Here is a 25,870-nt window from a genome sequence, read left to right on the forward strand (position 1 = left end):
TATCGTTCAGATAAAACAATACATTGATTTAAATTGATGTAAAACAGGTTTTGCTTGGAAAGCCATTATGCGAGTGGGCGTGAACGAGGAGTGGTTTACACCTTGGAATACAAAATGTCCCACCCATTATGCATAATGACTCTGCATAATTAGCCATTCATTCAGGTGTGACTCTGACTGACTGAGCCACAATGCAAGGACAAAAAATTAGAAGAAGACTTATATTGACCATTTAAGATTTTGCTTACATCTATCTTGTAAATATGTTTTGCTATTTTATTAAAAAGGTTACAATTACAACAATAATTAAAATTTCAACAATATTTCAAGTGTACTCTTTCTTTGTAAAAAAAAAAAAAGATTATAGGCCTACATTTTAGGCCTATCTATGTATTCATTAGTTTGAATATAGCCAAAATTGGAACAGCTAACATCTTAGTTGATGACTTTATTTTATATATATATATATATATATATATATATATATATATATATATATATATATATATATATATATATATAAATTGCTAAACAAAAGCTTATTTGATATATATATTCAGTATATTCTACAGTAAAAACTGTACTCAAATCTATTCAACAAAATGTTGTCTTTCATATTTCGCCTGACTGTAACGTTGTTTTTATGAAATATTAGGGCATACAAATGTTAATTTGCAGTTTAATACGTATTGCTTATACAAATAGCCTACATTTTATTTCAACATATTTCAGTCGATTTTTACTCATCTCAGTAGGCTATAGTAATACAGTTTGCTAAAACATCATCATTCATTCACACACGCGATTTAAATTTAAACTGTCTTTTTGCGAGCTGTGGTAAACAGCGCGCATCTCTGCCGTTCATTCATCAAAAACAGAAACCCGATTCACGTGAGAAGAAAAAAAAACTTACAGTATTCCTCAGCTCGCTCCTCGATATACCCGCACTTCTGAGGTAGGCTACTTTTTTCATCAAAAGCTTATGTGGCAGTATATTCTACAGTAAAAACTGTACTCAAATCTAGTCAACAAAATGTTGTCTTTCATATTTCGCCTGACTGTAACGTTGTTTTTATGAAATATTACATAAAGTAATGATCTGAATAAACTGATATGGCGTTCACAGGTTTGCTTGGATTGCCTCATTCATTTGCGTTTGAATAGTGCGCGCTCTCCGTAGGCGGAGTCACATTACATTTGAATTAGCTCTAATGAGGTCGACTGGAATCGCTCTCTTTTAATACAGATTTCACAACATGAGAATATTTGTTTTTTATATAAATTACTTCATTTAAGAGAAGAGAATTCAAGCTTCATGCCTGTATGTCTGTTTGCCTGTTTGACTGAGTATTCGCTGAGTTATTGTTCATTTTCGGACGCGTTTCAGAATGGACGACACTGGCAGATAGAAGGCAGAACTCGCATCACGTTTATTTTTCTTTATTTGGCAAAAAGCACAACACTTTGTTTTTATTGTGAGTATACACAAAAATAATACACATTTAACAGAATCGATTGATGTATGAAACTTGTTTTGTAAAATCAAAGTCAAAAGAGTATTTTGGGTCTCAATTCAACTCATAAGGAAAAAAGCGAGCAGATCACGCCGGCGTGATCTCCGACCTCTGAGGGTTAAGTACCTCTGGGGGTAAGTCACCTAGAACCTCCGCGTCCCGTGCAGAGACCAGACATGGAGTTTCCAAAGGTCCAGACGTGGGTGCCATAGGGTGCCCTGTCTCTGAGTCAGAAGATCCTTCCTCAGAGGAATGGGCCAGGGAGGGACTGTCACGAGGAGCATGAGTTCTGGGAACCAAGTCCGGGTGGGCCAATAGGGAGCCACCAGAAGGACCTGCTCCTCGACCTCTCTGACTTTGCACAGGGTCTGTGCAAGTAGGCTCACTGGAGGAAATGCATATTTGCGGAGGCCCCGGGGCCAGCTGTGTGTCAGTGCGTCTGTGCCGAGTGTTCCCTCGGTCAGGGAGTAAAACAGCTGGTAGTGGGAGGTCTCTGAGGTCAAACAGGTCTACCTGAGCCTCCCCAAACTCTCTCCAAATCAGCTTAACCGCCTGGGGGTGGAGTCGCCATTCTCCCAGGAGCACAGCTCATGACAGCTCATACCGGGGACATACATGGCTCGAAGTGACCTCAGATGCTTCTGACTCCAAAGGAGGAGATGGCGGGTGAGTTGCGACATGCAACGGGAGCGTAGACCGCCTTGACGGTTGATGTACGCAACGGTCGCAGTGTTGTCCGTATGGACCAGCATGTCTCTGCCCTGCAGCGGCCTCTTTAAGCGGCTCAGAGCGAGATGTACTGCTAGCAACTCATGGCAGTTGATGTGCCAATGCAGTTGGGGGCCCATCCACACCCCTGACACTGCATGCCCTTTGTACGTGGCACCCCAGCCGGTGGCAGAGGCATCTGTGAATACCACAGCATGCCTGGACACCTGTTCCAAGGGGACTCCTGGCCGAAGGAACAAGGGGTCTGACCACGAGCTGAAGGTCTGGCGGCACGCCGGTGTGATTGTCACCCAGTGAGTGCTGTGATGCCACGCCCATCTCGGGACTCCGCCGTGAAGCCATTGTTGAAACGGTCTCATGTTGAGCAGCCCGAGCGGAGTTACCGCTGCTGCCGCTGCCATATGCCCCAGGAGCCTCTGAAAGAATTTCAGTGGGACCGCCATCCTGCCTTTGAACGTGTTCAAGCAGTTCAGCACCAACTGAGCGCGTTGCTCTGTGAGGCACGCTGTCTGTGCGACCGAATCCAACTCCATACCGAGAAAAGAGATCCTCTGCACGGGGGCGAGTTTGCTCTTTTCCCATTTGAGGTGCCTGAGCACGAGTTCCCTGTGCTTGCATAATTGATCTCAAGAGCGTGCTAGTATGAGCCAGTCGTCGAGATAGTTGAGGATGCGAACGCCCTGTTCTCTCATGGGAACAAGGGCCCCCTCCGTGACTTTCGTGAAGACACGGGGAGACAGGGACAGCCCGAAGGGCAGGACCTTGTACTGATATGCTCGACCCTCGAACGCAAAGCGCAGAAACGGTCTGTGTCAAGGAAGAGTCGAGACATGAAAGTATGCGTCCTTTAGGTCGATCGCTGCAAACCAAGCTTGGGGACAGATGCAATCGAAAATGCATTTCTGAGTGAGCATTTTGAACTGTAGCTTGTGGAGGCTCCGATTCAAAACTCGCAGGTCCAAGATCGGTCGTAACCCACCACCTTTCTTGGGTACAATGAAGTAGGGACTGTAGTGCCCTGACTTCATATCGGCTTGAGGGACCGGCTCTATCAAGTCCTTTGCCAGTAGGACTGCGATCTCCGTGCGCAAGACATGGGCATCGGCTGCCCTCACTGTAGTGGAGTGGATGGCCCGAAACTTGGGGGGATGCCGGGCGAACTGAATTGCATAGCCGAGCCTGATGGTCCGAATGAGCCAGCGAGACAGACTGAGAGCGCTAACCAGGCTCACAGAGACCGTGCAAATGGGACCAAAGGGACCATAGGCGTACCCGGAGTGGAACAGCGAGGTAGATCACAGGGACTCGGCTTCTGGAGGCTCTCTCTGGGAGGCGGCCCGCAGCAGAGTCCGAGTGTGCTGTGCAACACTTACCTGGTTCCACGAGGCAGGAGGTGCAGGAGGCGGCTTGGTTGCGTTCTTGAACTGCACAACTGCCTGCTGGTGATAGAAGAGGCGGATGAGAGTGGTGAGGATTCTCTCCCCCCACTGGAAGAAACTGCTCTTTTATTGAAAATTTGGGTACCGCTGGTTTGGAGGCCAGCAGCGATTTTCCACCCGGCCCTCTTCCGGGGGAGGGAGTGATGCAGTCATCGTCTCCTGGAGAGCAGTCCCTTCCATCTCTGGGTCGCCCGTCTACGCGGCGTTTAGATGGAGGCTGCTGGAACGGCCCGCTCCAATGGCGGGAAACCCGTGTATCCCTTAGCTGCTCCGCCATCAAGGGTGGTGAGGGAGAAGGAGCCACCGGAACAGTTTCTGGCAGTAAAAGGTGCCGTCCACGTCCCAAGGTCCTCATGCACTCATGCGCTGTCTCTCTTTTGCTGGTCTTACCAGCTGTGAAAATGCCCGTTGAGTGGTCTCATGCACACCTTACCAGCTGTGATAACAGCTTATTGTTTTTTGCTCAATTTGACAAAAACAAAAAAAAGAGAGAAGAGAGAAAAGAGAGAAGAGAGAAAAGAGAGAAGACCGCTCGCGCTGCTGTGCTGTCAGGCCCGCACCGAAAGTGGAGAGGTCCAAAAGGCTTGTAGAAGTCACTCTGTTCAGTAGAGAGCATCGAAGTGCTTGGCTCCAAAGAAAAAAGCTGAAGTGCAATCACACCAGCTGCTCATTATATACCCGCGCTGCGAGGCTGCACAGCTGATGCAAATGATTTCACGCCAATGTATATTGGCTTGTTTTAGTTTCGCTCGAGGTAGATTGGCCTCTCTAGCGAGATTCCTATTCGTCGGTCTCGACATGGCGTCGACTGACCGACCGAAGAGGAACAGGTACAGTATGTTTCCATATGGCAACGCTTTACCACAGTGGAATTGCAGTAATTTATTTACCCAATTGGGATTTTTTTATGGATAGCAGCATCAACAATATGATTGCAGTTATTTATTTATTTGAAGTGTTTATTGTAGTATAGTTGTATATATGTATAAATAACTAATTGATTTCTTCATTTCAGAAAATGAATACAGCAATATTTAATGGAAAGGGCAATAGGTAGAATGCAGAGTTAGCTCTTTCATGTGATGAGAGTGAGGATGAGTTAGCCAAATGATTGGGAATGATAGGGATAAAATGATATAGACCTACTTATTTTTGGTTTGCATACGTTCCAGGTATATATATATATATATATATATATATATATATATATATATATATATATATATATATATATATATATATATCAATTTCGAAAAGAAATGTGCAATTAAATAGAAAAGAAAACCATATTTTTTAATAGAAAAACTACTTTTTTGACCATTTTCCATTGTGGTACAGCTGTTTCCCTAAGTACCACTAAGTAAAATAGTGTAAGTGCAGATATCGGCTATGGGTAACTTTTAAAAGAAGATGTAAGCTGGTCGAAAAAATCAGATATAGTCAACAAATCAGAATTGTGCATCAAGACCTGCAGTGTAAATGTGGCTTATTTGGCCCTGTCCCAAATGGCATAATTCATGTGCACTTGCGGACTTGTGGTCAACGCGTGCGCATGTACGTTAAGACCACAAGACCATAGGGTGTCCCATTGGTCATTTTAGGTGTCAGCCCTCACGGTCTGAAGAGTGCTCGCGAGTGCCTACTTTGCGGTCGAAATGTGCCTTTGATGTGCACTTTTGCCAAACCCGCACTGAGGCGGGCTCAGCAGAACCCTCAGCAGACTTCTACATGACAGTCAAAGCGGCATTATGCCACAAAAGACCGTGAGGGCTTAGGATTCCATTTGGGGCAGAGCCTATCTCTTTACTGATTCCTATCCTCTTTACTGATTCCCATCCTCTTGGTCTCCAAGTATTAGCCGTTTGTAATGCCTGTTTGAAAATGTATCACACTATTGCGTACTATTAAGTTAATATATGTACACTATTAAGTTTTATTTTGTAATTTTTATTACATAAGACAGTTAAGGACAAACAGCAAACCAATGGAAGGGCAGAGAGGGAAACAGGATCAGGAGGATAAGGATCTCAAGTCAGGGGGCAAAGTATATTCACCAGACAATTTAAAAACGTTAATTGTCATATTTACATTGTTGAGGTGACATATAACATGAAGCGATTTTGTAGAATTTCTAATCAGGATTTCCATTAAAAGTTCTTTAAGTCATTAAAATCAATGTTAAGAAGAGACACAGCAATGCAAAAATATGAGATGACGATTAGTATTATTGGAATACCAATCCATATAAATAGGATGGACAAAGGTTATATGTGCAGAAGAAGCTGACATTGTGATTCCTGATAATTAATTGTTGAAATGCATTCCAAAAAATTTTTTAACAATTATTGTAAACATCTCGAAGAAATCTACATTGGGAAAAAAAAACAATAAAAAACCACAACTATTAATGGGGGGGGGGGGGGGGATAGGTTTATTTCCGAGATGGGAAAATGAATCTTCTTTTAAGAAGTCTTTTCACAGACACCATGAACTCCTCTGTCATAAATGTGTAGATTATAGGGTTAAGCATTGGAGGAAGCACAGAGGTCAGAGAAAGATTAATGATCCTTGTGTTAGTGTTTATAAAGGACCAAAATGCATATGTAAATGTGATAGGTACATAGAATATAGCCACTAATATTAAATGAGCAGTACATGTCTTTGTGGCTCTTTGACGGTCTTGTGGAGTTGTGATTCTGAATAATGTTGCAGCTATGCATGTATATGAAAAGATAATAAAAAACACCGGGAACCCAATGATTATTGCCGGAAACAAATTGGCAATCACAGTACTTGGGAAATTATTGTTACAGGCAGAGCGATATATTGGCCCATGATCACAGTAGAAACTGTTAACAGTGACAATAACTTTGCAGAAAGAAAGTCTGCTCATGAAAATTGCTCCAATGATTGTTAGCAACAGTGTAAGTTTCCATGAAGCACCAATTATAACAAAAATTGATCTATGGGTCACAATCATATGATATCTCAGTGGTAAACAAATGGCTACTAATCTGTCAAAAGACAAAATAGTTAGAGTTAGTGACTGCATTGCGAAAAATAATAAAACAGAGAACATATTGCACAAACACAATCCATACGGAATCAACTGATTCCCAAACAAAAATGTGTCCAGTTGCTGAGAGATTACAGCGGTACTTTCACAAATGTCGGTCAGTGATAAATTAAATACAGCGATATATTTAGGAGTGTGAAGATTTCTGTCTGTAATGATAACAAGCATGAGGCAAGAGTTTCCAAGCACAGTAATGATGTAGACAAAAAACAGAAATATATAGTAGTATCTCATGTAAAGTATACCCGAAAAACCACTGATATAGAAATAAGACGGAATGGAAATATTTTCATTTTCAGTGAAATCTTGATTCATGCTGATTTCACTCACTGATCCTGCCTTCATGCTGTCTGGGTAGAGAAGCACAAATTGGGTTAAAATTGATTTTCATGTAATGCAATTATAATATATATATATTTTTAAAATTCTACATTATAATTAAGACTTTAAATTGGATCCCAACCAAAAAGGACAGACAAGCATATAAGACATTCTACATTCTAAAAACATGCATGCACATTTAGAATCTGAATCTTACATTGTTTCATTCAATTCACATTTGTTATAAAATATGCAAGATTTAAAGAGAAAGCTACAGTGCTACTCAGGTATGATATATCCACAGAAAGGTAAAGAGTAGCTCAGTAGGGGCCTGGAAAGTTTCTTATATACTGTCAAAAGACTCAGAGCTGTTACATACTTAACTACAGTATATGCCACTGATTGTGATATGAATGCCAGGCCTCTTCGGACTTGTCAGTGTACCAATCATGGCTTTGATATAGCATAATCATCTGCGCCAAATACAGCTACTAATCCATAGAGAGGAGAAACTGTTGTGCTTCTGCTTCTAATTATTTAGACAAAAAGGCAATGCTCGTATTTGCAGGTTTTTTTATTTTTATTTTAAGAGTACGCTTTCACCTTTCACTCTAACTGTTTATTCCAAATAAAAGAGACTTCATTTTGGAAACCCTCTGGAGAGATTTTTTACTATCTACAACCTGGACAATGTGAAGGGCGCCCTTTGCCCTCAAAAAGTATGGAAAGTACAGCTACAGTGAATGTTGATTGTGAGAAAGTGAAGAAGTCATGATCAAACTTTTTAAATAGTACATTTTTAGTAAAGTATAGTAAATGATATACTGTTCTGTGGCTATATGTCATAATTTATGCAGCCAAACGTCAGATTGTGTATATTTGTCAGCTGATGACAGAATTTATTAGCTAACAGCTGGTTTATTCATAATATTTTGTTTGTGTTGTGTTTAAATTTCGGTCATAAATCAAAGTAAGTCCATGACTTTTTTTTTTTTTTTTACCAACTGCAAAGTCTGCCCTCAAATGTGTGTGTTGAGGATGTGTAGTAATCAACAAGTGTTGCATCATCTAGGTGAGAAACGTTTTAATTATTCTACTAACGGCACTGTGTTTGCTCAGGTAAATCTTTGGAGAGGTTCATATGGAACCTAAGAGATTTCATTCTAGTGTCTCAAAGCTCATTAGTGTGAAGCAACAGTGAAAAAAAAAAAACAAGTGGAGCGTTTCTTGCAGTGCACCCACAAGAAAACAAACACAGAGGGTCAGAGGTCACATGGAATTTAACAGAAAAAAATACAAGAAAACAAAGTTAATTCTTAATTCTTATGTCCACAAGCTGCAAAGTACCCAACATCATTTAATGTTGGTGCATTATAATGGATGGAAAATTAATGAAAAAAAATTATGTTACAACAACATGGATTACACTTGAAACATTTCCTATTAGATGCCCCACTTTTAGTTACAGTACCAACTATATTAATGTTAACGTAATCCATGTTTCTGTAACTAAAATTTTTGAGTGCCTCCATTATAACGCATCAACTATAAATGATTGTCACACTATATGGGGAAGGTTTTCACATGGAACCTTTTTTTATTAGCTTAATTAAAATAGTTTATGTTTGAAACACACAAATATATCAAGCCATTGTTATGGCAAACGGAATTAACTAATAAATTATATAAAACTATAACATAAACGTGATTTGCCTCAATAAAAATATATAGATATCATAATTAATCAATTCTATAAAATTACAATATAAAACAAGTGACAACTTCCCCCTACTCTGACATTTATGAAAACTATCACTTTCCTAAGAAAATGATTCAACTTAAAATGTAAAGGACTAAAGGAAAATGTAAAAATTTGTCTCCTGTTTACCTGTGTGAGAAACAGTCTCCCAATATCATGCCTCAGTATAATACTTACAATTCCTGGATAAATGTGCACTTTAAAATCATAGGTTAATGCATTATGATATTGTTGAGGAATTTTCCTTAAATGTGTGTTTTTTTTGTTTTGTTTTTACCACAAACTATACGTGGTAAAATTATCTATGTTGTTGATTACTAGCTTGATCACGGGTGCTAGGAAACCATGACGTATCGGTCTCACAATATAATATAAAATGCAGCATTTCTGTCATTTATTTACCTGGATGAGAGGAACTCAGATGGTTTATATGGCATTTTAATGTACTCTAATTGTTTTTTGTTTTGTTTAGTTTTTTAATTAAGGACCTAAAGAAGTAAAGGGCAAGAAATCATTTTACATGATATCTTCTTTTATTTTTGTCAAGAATGCACAAAACTCTTTTTATATTTTTATTAAAACTATACTTTAACATTCAGAGTTTTCATCACCTTGCCGATACAGACGCTGTCTGCATCTTTCTGCCATTTTCCTTCACAGGAGCTTTTTTTATGTGCATTTATGAATACATTGAGGATCTAATTGATTTAATTGTTTCATTTATACAAACTGTATTTTAAAATATTTGTGTCTGTATGTTATAGGAATTGGGTGACTTAAAATGGCAAATGAAAACTACACTGTGAATAATGTAGACAGCTTCATAATCACTGGATTTGATCACCTGCAGAACCAAAAGCTCCTCGGATTCCTCATCTTAATAACCTACATGCTCATATTGCTTGGGAACAGCATCAATCTGTGTATCATCTTGACTGACAGACATTTACACAAACCAATGTACATATTAATCTGTAATCTAGCTGTCATTGACATAATGTACTCCTCTACGTGCAGCACAACCATGATCTCAGTGCTGCTGGCTGAGATTAAAACTGTGTCATACTACTCTTGTATCTCAAGGATGTTTATCTATCATCTTGGTGATTTCACAGTATGCATGGCTCTGACATTAATGGCATTAGACCGACTTCTTGCAATTAGACTTCCTTTAAGGTATCACAGCATTGTAACAAATTCACGAACGTTTCTGCTAATTTTTTTGACTTGGCTCATTACTATCACTATAGCAGGTGTTTTGACTTCTGTGGCAGACAATCTCCCATACTGTCAGCCTGTTATCAGATATGTGTTCTGTGATCAGCCATCCATGATCAGAGCTGCTTGTGTCAATCCTGAACCATATTTTTTCTTGCCTGCAATGTTAGCTCTGTGGCCAATGTGTGGACAATTTCCCTTTATAATATGCAGTTATGTTGTGTTGGCATATAGTGTGACCAAACTCTCCAACAACTCAAGCAAAAAGCAAATGATCAACACTTGTTTGAGTCACGTCATTGTTCTGATCAGTTTTGTTGCACCAAAGCTAGTCTCTATTTTACTAACTCGAATAGGTGTTGTGCTAAATTTAACAGAGCGAAACGGAATTTTGATTGTAGCCTCTCTTGTTCCTGCCTTAATAAACCCCACTGTTTATTGCACCAGGACTAAGGCAATCAGGAAACGATTAGCAGATATATTTTTGCACAAAAAAATAGTACCAAATCATTTAAAGTCAATATCAATAGCTATATCATCTTAATTATGATTGTAATGATGTTACTCTTGGTTGTTTTGATAATGTTTTGTGATGCTTTTGCTGTTACTCGTGTTAGATAAGCCAAAGCATAGACATGCTGATGTTGAATTGTTTGTTTTCAAAGTAAATAAAAAATAGGGAAAATGAAAAAAATATTTTTTTAAATGACAGTATTGGCAGAAATTTAAAATGAAATGTTAAATAGAAAGACTTTCTATGCATTGACAAAGAGATGTTAAACAAAACTGTTTATAGATACATTGTATATCCCATCTTTGTATGTGAAGCACAAATAATACTATGTATGTGAAGCATTAATAATAGCAATAATCATAATAAACAAAATAATTCTGTTGTCCCTTAGTCCAAACATTTCAATTACTAATTCCATTAAAACATTTTTGCATTGGGATCTAAACGACTTATCTGATCAGTTATTAATGGATGATTATGTAATGGACCCTTGTGTAAGGAAAAAAATATTGTAGATATGCCCCAATATTGGGCAAGCTTAGCTAGCTAACTAAATGTAGCTAGCTATAAGACACAAAGGAATCTTCAGAACTACAACCTACATGTAAAAAGCAGCTTGCTATTTGGATACTATAGGCCGATAGTTCAGTTATTGGAACTAGCCACCAGGGTGGTCCTTCGAGAACAAAATGTGCTCCTATAACTAAAATCATTCTAAGTTCCTGTGGTGTAAAAAAAAAATGTGGGTACTTCTGAGAAAGAAGGTCCTTCCTCAGGGGGAAATGCCCGGCTCAGAGAAGAGGGGGCCTCGGTCAAGGAGTATCACAGAGGATAATAGGAGGATTATTGAGAGGTGAACAGGTCTACCTGTGACTCCAAATCAGCTGGACCATCTGGGGATAAATCACGTGCAGCGCAGAGCCGCAGGAGTCACGTGACAAGAGTGATGCGTGTTGACAGGACATTCTAAAATGCTTAACATGAAGAACGCTTAACTTTTCTTACTATAATGCATAAGAATAAAGCATTCTATGTACAGAAAAGCAGATGAGTCAAGAATATGAATGCAACCCGTTTAATAACACGTTAAGCATTTTCCGAAAACCATTACAAAGAAAACACTTAATGTGGCTTAATTGGTGATATTAAAAGACCAAACTCAGTAAGCACCATACTAATAAAGCATAAAAGCAGATGAGCCCATATGACGAAAGAAAGCTAATTTGTGTTCAGGATGCAAGGTTGCGAGGGATAGCTTGTTATAGTTCTCCCTCTGTGTTTAAGGCAATCTAAGTGTGAGTAGGCAGATTTGGCTTTTGCAAATAACGAATTTAGTCTTTTTTTATAACTGTTTGTCCATTAAGCCTCATTAAGCTTTATCTTGGTTATATGGGAGGAAAACACTTAGCCTAATGTGTAATTATGCGCTGCATTCATAGGTAACAGTTTATTTTACAGTGTCCTTGTTACATTAGATCTACTACTTACCATACTAATAACAGTAAATTATGCATAATTACATGCAACTAACTCTTAAGGGCAGGGTAGGCAGATTTTTTCTAAAAAACTTACCACTAAAAAACTGTCTTTATATACCAATACATAATTAAAATGTAAGTACTCTGAAAAGGAGAGTATAAAAATCGAGTGTCTGTAGTCCTCTCAGGGCTGCAATAAACACAGCTACTTATTTCCATTCGGAACGAATGAAATGATTGGCTGGGCGACTGTCACTCTCCCTGGCTACCATGGCTACCACCCCTGCTGCTACAGGAGCTGCCCACATGCACGCACCCGTTTGACTCGAGGAGGGGAAGAGGCACGGAAGCTAGGAAGAATCACAATTATGGCAGAGAAAGAGCAGTCAAAATTCCCAGTACCTGCATATACAGTCAGCGAAGGCAAACAAGGCAAAAAAGGAAGACAGTATTCGAAAAGGCTATGACCAAAAAGTCAGACGAGAGTCAATATAGTGTAGTCCTCATCAGAGCCAACAGTGCTTTCATTGTGGAAGCTCTTACATGCAAAACACCGTATATGTTATGAATCTTACACGAAATTCACCGTCATCACAGTGTAACTGATGGTAATGGGAAAACGTGTGTCAATGCAACCTGTTTTTAGCTTTGCCTTATGTTACTAGCTCGTTACCGAATCAAACTCAATATATTTTAAACTTTACCAGTATCGATATGCTAGCTTGATAGTGAGTACTAACAGCCATGTTAGTTGTTTATATTCATAATGATAAAGTTAGGTATTTTATTACATGTGATTCTGACATGATGTCACTACATGCACTGCGCTCCTCTCCGCTCGGCACTGGCAAACGCGCGCATATAAAGACAGTTGAAACAAATTTGGGAAAATGTTTTTTTTAGAAAAAACCTGCCTACCCTGCCTTTAACCAAATCCTAATCCTACCCTAACCCTAAAGTAAGTACATGTAGTTACCACCACTAAAGAAAATATTTTTGTGATTTTGAATATTCTTAATCATGGTTGCTAGGAAACGTCTAAGTTGCATATGCAACCCTTGTTCCCTGAAGGGGTGAACAGAGACGTAGTCGATGTCGACTGAATGGGATCACGTTAGGGAGCCTGTCATCTTCGAGTACTATTGAACGAGCCAATGCAATTGGCACGCGTGATTCGCATCACACACTCCACCCATGCACGCACTAGTTGCTTTTCGCTTAAGAGCCGAGAGTAACTCGGAGTCAGTGGTGGTCCAGCTATAGTGGCTAAGGGACAATGGGCCCTATCTTGCACCCAGTGCAATTGACTTTGTACACCGACGCATGTACCATTCCTATTTTGCACCCGCGCACAGCGGACTTTTCACTCCACAGACGCACGTCGGTAAATTAGGAAATTAACTTGTGCTCCCGGGGGGGGCGGTTCAGCGCAAAGAGGAGGCGTGTTCCGGTGCAAACGTTCTCTGGTCTAAAAAAAAAAAACTAGTCTAAAGTCGTTGATATGCTATTTTTAGGGTGCATGCTTGGCCATAATCAATGTAGCGTGTGCTTATCTCATCTACACACAGACGCAGCAATTCTCATTTTTAGAAAACCATACATTATTACAAGGAAAAATATGAACACATGAGGGAAATCATTGTTGCGTCCATGAAGATGTGAAAAAATAGGCATAAATCTAGCTTACACATTTACCCAAATTTTTATATGCCTGTTTAACCAAAGCTAATTTGGGTGGGGTTTCTCCCATCCCCATACAATGTCACTTCTCCATATTTTACGGCCCTGACGAGAACGTCGATCTCCTCAGCTGTGAACTGCTCCTGGCGTGCGCCTGGCAAATCCACCGTTATAATAGCAATCCACCATGAAACAAGCGCGCCTGCTCTTAAAGGGAATGTGAGATGTCGCTCTGATTGGTTTATTTCACGTTACGCCCAAACCACAACTATGAATAATGAAGCTACTTCAGACCAACCCATTTTAGATTTGCGTCGGGCGCAAGAGTCATTTATCTCGCTGGTATAATAGCAAGAGCGCCCAAGACCCGCCCACAAAGTTACTTGCATTTCGCGCTTGATACTTGCGTTTCAGATCGTTAAAATAGGGCCCTATGTCTCCGTTCCCTCCTTCAGGGAACGAGGGTTGCTCACGCAACCGAGACGTTCCCTTTCGACTGAATGGGATCTACTATGGAAAGTGCCACTAGAGCTGCCACCTTCCAGTGCCTGGACGAAAGCCTCCTGACCCCCCGCAATTTTGAGGCGGAGAAGGGCAAGGCTTAGGCCAGGGAAGTCAACTGCTGTTCCACAGGACCACTGGGAAAGCGTACCCTATCAACGGAAGGAAGGGACGCTGCGGACACCAAAGGGTGGTGACATGTGGAGAATACACATATGGACTGAGCGGATGACCGGCTGTACAACATATGGAATGTCACTGGGATGACTCCAGCCTATAACAGGGGGGAGGATCAACCGAACAGTGACGGGAAGACATGGGCTCGCCACAGGGAGCAGTACCATGGAAGAATACACATATGGGATCACCATAGAGATCACAACATATGGACCCAGCCTAACACAGGTTACACCAGTGAATACGAGTGATAGGCCTGGTTTCGGATGTTCCGCCACATCCGTTGCCGAAGGGTATGGAGGAACTCGTCACGGTTCGGCTAATAAAGGGAACTCACTGGAGTAAGAATTGCACACGTATCCAATCCATAGGAGGGGAATGGCGCAGCAAGCCGACACTTTGAACCGTGCTTACAGTGAAACTGTGAAGGGAGCCCACGGGAAGCAACGGTTTCGACACATAGGCTAGTTCTCTAGCGAACGTGTATAGGTGTCGCCCAGCCCCCAACCACTGCTTGGAAACAGCCTTCCCTTCTGCTGGTTTCCGTAACAGACAGAGCTGGTCTAAGGTCTAGGCTTTGCATTCTGATTACGTATAACCACACTGGAACGGACAGACAGAGAAAAGCTAGGGCTGCGTCTGCCTCCTCTGGGGCAGCGTTTGTAGGCTTATCATCTGGTCCCGTAGGAGAGGTAGGAACCTTGGGCACATATCCAGGCCGGGGTCTCAGGTGTCATGAGAGTTAGCCGGCCCGAACTCTAGGCATGATTTGTTGACCTAAAATGTGGGCAAGTAGGACAAGCAGGAAAACTATTTCTTTAAAAACAGAATTTTTAACTCACTGCCTGTAGGGCTCAAGGGAGGTCTCTGCAGTGCAGTAGCACCAGAGATAAGTCCCAAAAGGGTAAAGATGGGATGCAAGGAGGTTATTTCTTTTCTCCTTGCTCCCCTCAGGAACTTGACGATCAAGTCATACTTCCCATGAATTTGTATCTACTGCATCATGACGTGCGTCAATACAGAGGCCACAACATTTTGAGGTGGAGGAGACAGCCCTCACTCCAACCGTTAGCAGGAAGGAAGCACTGAAGTGATCGAACACCTTCGGGATCTCCTCACGGAGAGAAGACTCAATTTAACGAATAGGTTCCACTTCTAAGGGGGAGCGAGCCTCTTTTTAAAGAGGTGCTCTCACAGAAGTGATGGTCTCTATGGCATAAAAAATTCTTGCAGTAGTAACCAGAAAACTCAGTGTCCTGTTCTTTTTAGAACCAGGCCTGGAACTCTCCAAGGTCTAGACGAGGGTGCCATCATGCCCCATCCCTGAGAACCTACTCAGAGGAATGAGTCAGGAAGGCTGTATAGAGGCTCCATCTCTTCCTGATTTTAGCACCGTAGTGCAAGAAGGCTCACTGGGGAACGCATTTCTGTGGGGGCCCCAGGGCCAGCTGTGGCCAGAGTTTCTCTGTGTCGAGGGATATCCACTCAGACGGAGAAGAAATAACTGGTGGAGGGACGAGTCTGGAGGGGCAACAGGTGTAACTGTGTGGCCCCAAAGTGGTCCCAAACAGCTGGCCAGCCGGGGATGGAGTCTCCACTCTCTTTGGGCCAGAGGCTGTCGTAAGGCTTATCAGCGGCACTATTGAGCAGGCCAGCAGTAATAAGTGGAATGAAGCGACCTTAGAAGCTTCTGACTCCAAGGAGGAGGTGGCGGGCGAGTTGCAACATGCAAGGGGAGCGTAGCTCGAAGGTCGCAATATTTTCTTTTCAGACAAGTACATCTTGAAGCAAGGAAACTGGAGGCAATAGATGCCAATGCAGTCGGAGGGCGCCCAGACCTCTGTTACTGCTTGCTCTTTATACGTGGCCCCTCAGCTGGTATTAATGAACACTCGTTCTAGGAGCCATTGGCTCGGAGATATGAAAGGTCTATTTATGGGCTGAGGCTTTGGCGACAGGCCAGGGTGTTTATCACACGGACCGTGCCGCTCTGCCACAGCCACCTCGGGACTCAGCTGTGAAGCCAGTGCTGAAGCGGTCTTCATATGGAGGAAGCCGTGTGGCTGCGTCTGCCATATGCCCCAGGAGCCTCTGAAAAAGTTTCAGTGGGACCCTTTCTCACTTCTTGAATGGCACTGAGCTGACACACCTCTATCTGAGAGATGCGCTGGACCAAGACCATCTCCATACTAGAAAAGAGATCCTCAACCCTTGGGCGGGTTTACTCTTTCCCAGTTGACCTGCAGACCCAACTGGCTATGGAGCATTCGAAGGGTAGGACCATGTCCTGATACTTCGTACCTTCGAACACAAGAACACAGGAGGCCTCGCAATGAGAACACAAATTATCCACAAAAGCTGCTTCAACGTGCTGCATACATACACATACATTATATATAAATGGGACCCATCACCAGTGCCAGAGCACACAGGGCAATGACCGCGGCAACACTGAACAGTGGACTGAAACAGTGAAGCATTCATTTCCTCCCTCTAACCAGCCGTCAACAAACACAGAAATTTGATGCTGTTAAAACAGCAGTTGAGAGCTCAAAGCTCGCAATCACCGCTGCTCTCGCGCTGTAGAACCACCAGCAACTGGGAAAGTCTTCCTAGAAGATCACCGACACACTCGCTCATTGTATACAACAATACTCTTCAGAGACATCAAAAACGATCGGCTCCGAAGCATAAAGCAACTAGTGCGTGCATCCCACTTCCGTATTTATACCCGCGGCGTGTGATGTGAATCACGCACTCCAATTGCATTGGCTCGTTCAATAGTACTCGAAGATGACAGGCTCCCTAGCATGAGCCCATTCAGTCGTCGTCAACTACGTCGAACATGAACGACTGAAAGGGAACGTCCCTGGTTACGACTGTAACCCTTGTTCCCCGAGAAGGGAACGAGACACTGCATGGTCGTCATGACGACACTTTGGGGAACGCCCTTAGCGTAGCGCATCTGAAGCATGAATGAAATCTGTTCAATCCTGATTGGCGCTGCGTCATGACGTAGTAGATGACGGCATAACCGGAAGATACAAAGGGACGCCGGCACAAACACACGTTAGCTCTCTTGCGATGAAGCAAGCACTCTGCCCGTGATAGGTGTGGCGACGAGACGCAGTGTCTCGTTCCCTTCTCGGGGAACAAGGGTTACAGTCGTAACCCGAGACGTTCCCCTTCGAGGGAACTCGCACTGCGTCGTTGTCGTGACGACACATTGGGGAACATAATGCCCACTACGCCCTAGTGTGAAGCTGGGAGACCAGGCACACTTAGGACGCGAGCACTCTGGCGCTAGGCGTCACAGGGAGTTGCAGTCTGTAGAAACATATGAAGGTGTGTGGGGTGGCCCACCCGGCCGCCTCGCAGATCTCCTGAAGCGAGATCCAGAAAGGAGGGCCACCGAGAAGGCCATGCCCCTGGTGGAATGTGCCCTCACGGCCATGGGTGAAGGCAAATTGCACACCTGATAAGCCGTGGCTATAGCCTGGACAATCCAATTGCTGATTGCCTGTTTAGATGCAGGAAGCCCTTTCTTGGGTGAACCAAAGCACACCAACAACTGGTCTGACTTCCTCCACTGAGAAGACTTCTCCAAGTACACTCTCAGGGCTCTGACTGGGCAGAGCAGGTGAAGTCTCCCCTCTTCCGCCGTCACGTGAGGTGGAGGATAGAAGGCCTGAAGAACCACTGACCGTGCCACATTAGACGGCACCTTGGGCACATAGCCCGGTCTAGGAAGTAAGATGGCCTTAACTCCACCGGGGGCAAACTCCAGGCAAGTTGGCATTATAGCTAAGGCCTGGAGATCCCCCACTCTCCTCAGAGAGGTGATAGATAGGAGAAAGGCCACCTTTAGGGTCAGGTTCTTTGCCTCAGCCGACTCCAGTGGCTCAAAGGGGGCCTCAGCCAACCCTTCAAGTACCACCGCCAGGTCCCAAGTTGGGACTCTGGAGTGAGCCGCAGGCCTCATCCTCCGAGCCCCATGGAGGAAACGTACAACCAGATAGTGCTTTCCCAAAGGCCCATCACCTACAGGCAAGTGGAAAGCCACAATGGCAGCCACATACACTTTAAGTGTGGACGGGGTAAGACAGGTGGAGAAACGATCTTGGAGGAACTCCAGCACTGAAGCCACTGGGCAGTTAACTGGGTCCACCTCACGCTCTCTACACCAAGTGGAAAACACATTCCACTTCAGGCTGTACAGTCTCCTGGTAGAAGGAGCCCTGGAGCTGAGTAGGGTCTCGACAACACCTGCTGACAGGCCAGCCTCTAGGTACCGAGCCCGCTCAGGGGCCAGACCCAGAGGTTCCACAACTCTGGCAGGAGATGAAATATTGTGCCCCCTGCCTGCGACAGCAGATCCCTCCTCAAAGGGACCTGCCACGGGAGGCCGTCCAGCAGTGCTACAATGTCCGAGAACCATACCCGGGTCGGCCAGCGGGGTGCTACTAAAAGTAGGCTGATCCCCTCCCGGAGGACCCACTCCAAGACTCCCGGGAGCAGAGCGATCTGGGGAAATGCGTACAGACGCAGCCTCAGCCACGTCTGCAACACCTGAGAGAGAACCACTGTGGACAGTGGGACGTCTCTTGAGACGCGAACAGATCCACTTCCACTGGGCCGAATCTCACGCACATGGCTTCCACCACCTCGGGGTGGAGTCGCCACTCCCCGGGCCTCAGCCCCTGCCTCAACTGGACGTCTGCTCCCTGATTTTGGTCCAAAGGGACGTACATCACTCTGAGAGACGACAGTTTCCCCTGGGACCACAGAAGGATCTGGTGTGCCAGTCTGCATAGAGGGCGCGACCTCAGACCCCCCTGATGATTCAGATACGCGACTACAGATGTGTTGTCTGAGCGTATCAGGACATGGTGGCCGCGGAGGTCCGGGAAAAAGCTCCTCAGAGCTTTGTAGACCGCCAGCATTTCCAGGCAGTTGATGTGCCAGGAAGAATGCCGGGTCTCCCACAGACCTCTCGCAAAGCGGCCGTCCATGACCGCGCCCCAACCAGTGAGGGAGGCATCTGTTGAAATGGTTTTCCGGCAACATGATGCTCCCAGCACCGGTCCCTGGGACAGGAACCAAGGTTTCCTCCATATGACAAGGGAACGAAGGCATCTGCGCGTTACCCTGATCATACGGAACGGATTTCCCCTCGGGGAAAACCCCTTGGCTCTCAGCCACCACTGTAGGGGTCTCATGTGTAGCAGGCCAAAAGGTATGACGTTGGATGCTGCTGCCATGAGCCCCATGTGGCCTAGCATCGCTCTGGAGACCATCGCCCGTATGGACTCCACGCGCGCGGGAGACATTTGTGCCCGCATCGTCGTGGAGTCCCATACAACTCCCAGGAAGGTAGTCCTCTGGGAGGGCGTCAACACACTCTTTTTTGTGTTGAGTCTCAGCCCCAAGCATCTGATATGGGCCAGAACGACATCTCAATGCCGAACTGCCATCTCACGCAATCTGGCCAATATAAGCCAGTCGTCGATATAATTGAGTACACAGATGCCCTGGAGTCTCAGCGGAGCCAGCACTGCATCCATGCACTTGGTGAAGGTGCGAGGGGAGAAAGCTAGGCCAAAGGGAAGAACCCGATATTGGTACGCGTCGCCCCCGAAAGCGAACCTCAGGAACTTCCTGTGACATGGAAGGATGGATATATGGAAGTATGCGTCCTTCAAATCTATCGTGTTGAACCAGTCCTCGAACTGAATCTGACTCACGATGGCTGGAATTGTGAGCATCTTGAACCTGAATCTCCTCAGAGAACGATTCAAGTGCCTGAGATCTATTATTGGACGCAACCCCCCATCCTTCTTGGGAACTATGAAGTACCGGCTGTAGAACCCGGATTCCCTGTCTGGCAGAGGAACACGTTCTATGGCCTCCTTGACCAACAGGGATTGAATTTCCTGTTCCAACCTGCTCTGGGCCGACCACAATCCAGACCACCCCTTCGGGGGAAGGGAGCTGAACTGCAGTCTGTAACCCAGCTCTACAGTACGCAGGGCCCACGCAGATATATATTCGGAAGGCATGACCATGCGCCGAGATAATCTACTAAGGGAACCAGCCTCTCGCTGGACTCAGGTGTCAACCGAGCCTCGTTCCCGACCCCCTGAAGCGGCTGACCGGCAGGGAGCTGTCGAGAATGATTTTCGGTGTGCGGACGCATTCGCTGCCCAGCCGCAGGTCTTTCTAAAGGCGGCTGGAGCGGCGTGTGTGCACGGGAAATCAGTGTGGCCCGAAGCGTACTGGACGCCGGGAACACAGCACTGATTTCCCGAGAGCTCCGGGGGGGAGGCGACCTCGATCGCTCCACCCCGGGGGCGACAGCTCTGAAGGCGGAAGCCTTCTTTGCCTGAAGGACGGTCTTCAGATTGACCTTAGGCTCAGAAGGCTTGCCGCGAGAGCGCCGCCTCCTTTGCCAGGCTTACCTCGGGAGGGGCGCGGGAGGCGACACTCTCTTTTTGCACTTGTCGGTGCGAGGCTCAACATTTTAACTCCTCAAAATTAAATGCAGTCAAAAACACTGGATAAGTGAAACATGGTCTGGATGGTAGGCTGAATTAAAATATCTAACTTCTCAAAGTCAGATAATATTCCATCATTTTAATTCCATAGAATTAAATGCAGCCATAATCACCAGACAATACTGTTAAATATTTATTTATACGGTTTCGTAATCTACGCGCTGCCTCGGCAAACGCGAGATTCAAGCCGTCACAATATATCGGCTTTCATCCCTCGAGGAGAAAGTCGGCATGGTGCGAGGTTGAAACATCCGACAGCGCACGGCTTTTTTCTATGCACACACGCCGAGATATTTCTCAATGAACACTGCCAGTACCCTCAGGAGCTGACTGTGAATGCCACGCACCCAAACAGTATTATTTCACAGATCACGTGTGTCCCTTTTATAGCAGACTCGTAATCTACGCGCTGCCTCGGCAAACGCGAGATTCGAGTCGTTCACAATATATTTGGCTTTCATCTCTCGAGAAGAAAGTCAACGGGCATGAAGCTGAAACACCTGAAACGCCCGGCTGTGTGCGTCGAGATATTTTTCAATGAACACAGCCAGCACCCACACAGAATCTTTATTGCAGAGTATCCCCGTAATCTGCGCGCTGCCTCGGCAAGCGCGAGATCCAAGCTACTATAGTTTCTTTATTGCAATGCAGACCTTAAAGGTGAACTGAACTGAAAATTTGAGTAAAGGTGATATAACAGATGTATTTTATTTATTCTCATTGGTACAATTATTAAAATGGCAGAATTTGTTAAAAGGGATAAAATGGTACATTGAAAATGTTGTTACACGGGCGCCGCCATGTTGGATTTCAGCATTCCGCTACGTCACTGGAATGGTAAGCTACTCTGTTGCTAACCAACACAAGCAGAGCAGCCATAGCATGTACATAGTCTGAGGCTGGAACGCTCATGTCAGTCAGAGGACAGAGAAGTATGTTAACTGTTATCATGCTATTAAGTATACTAAGCAAAGGGCTGGATGTAACGTTGTCACACACACAAAACATGTACATATTCACTTACACGCACATATAACGTGTAACGTTAGGCTTTATAGCGTTCAACAAAAGTGAGACTGACACACTCTGCATTCATTGAAATTGAACTTGAGTAACAAAACCAAGCTAGATACCAAACGATCCAACCAAGGTGAAGAGCTAGAAGCTAAACACATTGGAAGCACTTTTGTCAAACTCCACAAGCTAGCCACCACTCCGACCATATAAACTGTATAAATAAATCATAAATCATGACTCCGACGATAGCACAGATCGATAATAATGCGTTTACTAGCAGCTAACTAAACCGCAGCAGGTCTGTAAACAGAATCCAATGTCCCTCTACTCACCATGAAGCTAGCTGATGTTCATCGTGTCTGGAAACATTGTTGATGCAGGGAGTTCAACTCGCAGAACTAACGTTAGCTGTTAGGTCCATAGTAAGAGGTATCTGGGCAGTAACCGGCCGTGCAGTATTTTGATTTTAACATTTTGCATGCAGCTAACTTAACAAGTGATCCCATTGGATGAATTCGTCCAATCACATTTGCCATTTATCTGCCTCGATTTTCTTAAACGCACAGTTCCTCAACCATGTTTTAGTATTTTTCTCTTAAATGCACACGACATACACAAGCAGTCTCTATTAAAATGCATAATGTGCTTGTATACAATAAATGAGAGTGCATGACAGGCTACAGCCCTCCAACCTCCCACCACATTTCCCTCTTATAACACCATGAACCACTATTGCTCCATTAATAATTGACTATGTACATTGCAAATACAATCTGTATCATACCTGCATTACTTTTATTTCGTGTAATTTACAACGTAACGGCGTTGCATGCTCGTAGTTTCTTTTGCACTTGGATCAGTGAGGCGAGCGCGCTCCGCCGCATTTACGCGTGCAATTGAAGAGTGTGCGCTACGATAACAGGATAACGGCTGACAGGACAAGAAAGTCAGTTTTTCTGAAGTGAAAGACTTTATTTCAGCGTACACTTATGTCACTGCCTGGTAGTTCCTATTGTGCTGGGTTTTCTGAAGTAGTCATGATTCGCCTCTCATAACATAACATGCTCTAAACACGCACGCAGAGTGGAAAAGGAGGAGCGGGGGTGCGGGGAGCAAGGATCACAAATTTGAACTATATCGATATATGCGATATGGTCTAATTCCATATCGCATTTTAAAAATAAATGTTCCAGGTTGACCTCTCTGCAACAGATCTATTCCGGTGCAATGTCTATGCTCCGGCAGCGCCCGCACCCACACCAGTCACTTCCCCCCCAAACGATCCTGTACTGTAGGTGGAGCCTGAAACTGATCGTCCTCCTTGTGGTGGTAGTCAGGTAATACTGGCCTGTCCCTCACAGGCTCAAATGCGTAACCAAAATGACTAATTTTCGTGTGTATAGGACCTGCAGCTGCAGCTGCCTATATACCTTCGCAGATCCTACCATTCCAGTGACGTCATCAGAATGGCCAGCGTTCTTATACTAACAAACGCAATTTTTGTGTTGCTTTTTAAAGAAGCTATATTGATATTTTTAATAATTTATTTTGTGTAATTTACTTTTAATTGTCATAAACAACACATTATCAATGTTGATTCTTTCAGTTCAGTTCATCTTTAATCTATGCACTGCCTCGGCAAACGCGAGAACAGTCACAGAATCTTTATTCCAGAGTAGCCGTAATCTACGCGCTGCCTCGGCAAACGCGAGATCCGAGCCACTATAGATTCTATATTGCAATGCAGACCTGCAACCTACGCGCTGCCTCGGCAAACGCGAGATCGGAGCCACTAGATGCTATATTGTAATGCAGACGTTATTTGGGACAATTCTTATGGGACAAACAACACCAAATAGGACAAACAGTTTCACACAGAACGCTTGCTGAAGAGCAAAAAGCTAACAGTGTGTTTGTGCCAGCGTCCCTTTGTATCTTCCGGTTATGCCGTCATCTACAACGTCATGACGCAGCACCAATCAGGATTGAAAGAGTGTTTACTGTTATACAAAACTGATTTGTGAGCTTTAGAGGAACTAAAGGTCTTCGAATAAACACGAAACACACGTGATCGTTGTCATGCGGTGAATCCGGCCAATCGTAGAACAGCTGTGTCGTCATCAGGCCTCGTGCAGCCGCTCTTGAGAAGCTGTGCTGGCTGAGTTCTCCGGCTACTCTCGAATCGCTCTCGCATTACTTTGATGGCATACGTCACAGTCACGTGGCGTCGGCGCTGGATCAAGACAGACAAAATTTCTAACCGGCATGCACTGCTTCAAGTCAGCCGCCAATCGGTCTGTGCAGAGCTGCATGAAGTCGAACAAGCCTAAAATTTCTAACCGGCATGCACTGCTTCAAGTCAGCCGCCGATCGGTCTGTGCAGAGCTGCATGAAGTCGAACAAGCCTTTTCTCTCTATGGCTCTGATTCATGCTTCAGATGCGCTACGCTAAGGGCGTTCCCCAAAGTGTCGTCATGACGACGACGCAGTGCGATTCCCTCGAAGGGGAACTATGACGTATCATGTCATACAATTTTAAAGAAATAAAAGGCAGGACATCACACACATGTTTTTAAATGGATGAGAGCAGCATTTCAGAAGCTCTTGCATAAGAAATTCAAAAGAGTCTAAAAAGGAGTTCCCAAAGAATAATAAGACTAGAAAATGTTTTTCATTTTATTCATATTTAGGATTTAAAATGATCAAAACTCTTTTTGTGTTTCTTTTGAAACTATACCTCAACTTTCACAGTTTTCATCACCTTGCTGTTACAGACACTATCTGCATCTTTTTGCCATTGTCCTTCACAGGAGCTTATTTTCTGTGCATATATGAATACATTAAGGATCTAATTGTTTTTCTTTAGATTTTATTGTTATTGTTTTTAAAATATTTGTGTCTGTATGTTAGGAGCTGGGTGACTGAAAATGGTGAATGAAAATTACACTAGGAACAATGTAGACAGCTTTATAATCACTGGATTTGATCACCTGCAGAACCAAAAGCTCCTTGGATTCCTCATCTTAATAACCTACATGCTCATATTGCTTGGGAACGGCATCAATCTGTGTATCATCTTGACTGACAGACATTTACACAAACCAATGTACATATTAATCTGTAATCTAGCTGTCGTTGACATAATGTACACCTCTACGTGCAGCACAACCATGATCTCAGTGCTGCTGGCTGAGATTAAAACTGTGTCATACTACTCTTGTATCTCAAGGATGTTCCTCTATCATCTTGGTGATATCAAAGTATGCATGGCTCTGACATTAATGGCATTAGACCGACTTATTGCGATTAGGCTACCATTAAGATACCACAGCATTGTAACAAATCCACAAACATTTCTGCTTATTTTACTGACATGGCTAATTGGTTTCACTCTAATGGGTGTTTTGACTTCTGTGGCAGACAATCTCCCATACTGTCAGCCTGTTATCAGACATGTGTTCTGTGATTATTCAGCCATGATCAGAGCTGCTTGTGTCAATCCTGAACCATATTTTTTCTTGCCTGCAATGATTAGTCTGTGGTTGTTGTGTGGACAATTTCCCTTTATTATCTGCACGTATGCTGTTCTGGCATATAGTGTGACTAAACTCTCCAACAACTCAAGCAAAAAGCAAATGATCAACACTTGTTTGAGTCACCTAATTGTCTTGTTTAGTTATTTTGCACCAAAGCTGGTCTCTATTTTACTAACTCGAATAGGTGTTGTGCTAAATTTAACAGAGAGAAATGCAATAACGATTGTAGCCTCTCTTGTTCCTCCCTTAATAAACCCCACTGTTTATTGCACCAGGACTAAAGAAATCAGGAAACGATTATCAGATGTATTTTTGCGCAAAAGAATTGTACCAAACCACTTAAAGGTTTTATCATAA

At 43.8% G+C, this 25,870-nt stretch overlaps 3 protein-coding genes across 3 annotated transcripts; 2 read left to right on the top strand and 1 right to left on the bottom strand.

Moving 5' to 3' along the window:
* Positions 1 to 6,113: 6,113 nt before the first annotated feature.
* or42b2 (odorant receptor, family 42, subfamily B, member 2) lies at positions 6,114 to 7,073 on the bottom strand (the record flags this gene model as incomplete). Its single annotated transcript, XM_081355104.1, has 1 exon — positions 6,114 to 7,073. One exon carries the CDS (start codon positions 7,071 to 7,073, stop codon positions 6,114 to 6,116), a length of 960 nt encoding a protein of 319 aa, XP_081211230.1.
* A 2,546-nt stretch (positions 7,074 to 9,619) lies between these two features.
* LOC308684021 (olfactory receptor 10G4-like) lies at positions 9,620 to 10,600 on the top strand (the record flags this gene model as incomplete). Its single annotated transcript, XM_081355003.1, has 1 exon — positions 9,620 to 10,600. The coding sequence occupies one exon, from the start codon at positions 9,620 to 9,622 to the stop codon at positions 10,598 to 10,600; it is 981 nt and encodes a 326-aa protein (XP_081211129.1).
* A 14,304-nt stretch (positions 10,601 to 24,904) lies between these two features.
* LOC308683265 (olfactory receptor 10G4-like) lies at positions 24,905 to 25,870 on the top strand (the record flags this gene model as incomplete). The annotated part of the gene is made up of 1 exon (XM_081353628.1): positions 24,905 to 25,870. The coding sequence occupies one exon, from the start codon at positions 24,905 to 24,907 to the stop codon at positions 25,868 to 25,870; it is 966 nt and encodes a 321-aa protein (XP_081209754.1).

Source organism: Scardinius erythrophthalmus, assembly GCF_964197995.2.
Source record: "Scardinius erythrophthalmus genome assembly, chromosome: 23".
Taxonomy (NCBI): domain Eukaryota; kingdom Metazoa; phylum Chordata; class Actinopteri; order Cypriniformes; family Leuciscidae; genus Scardinius; species Scardinius erythrophthalmus.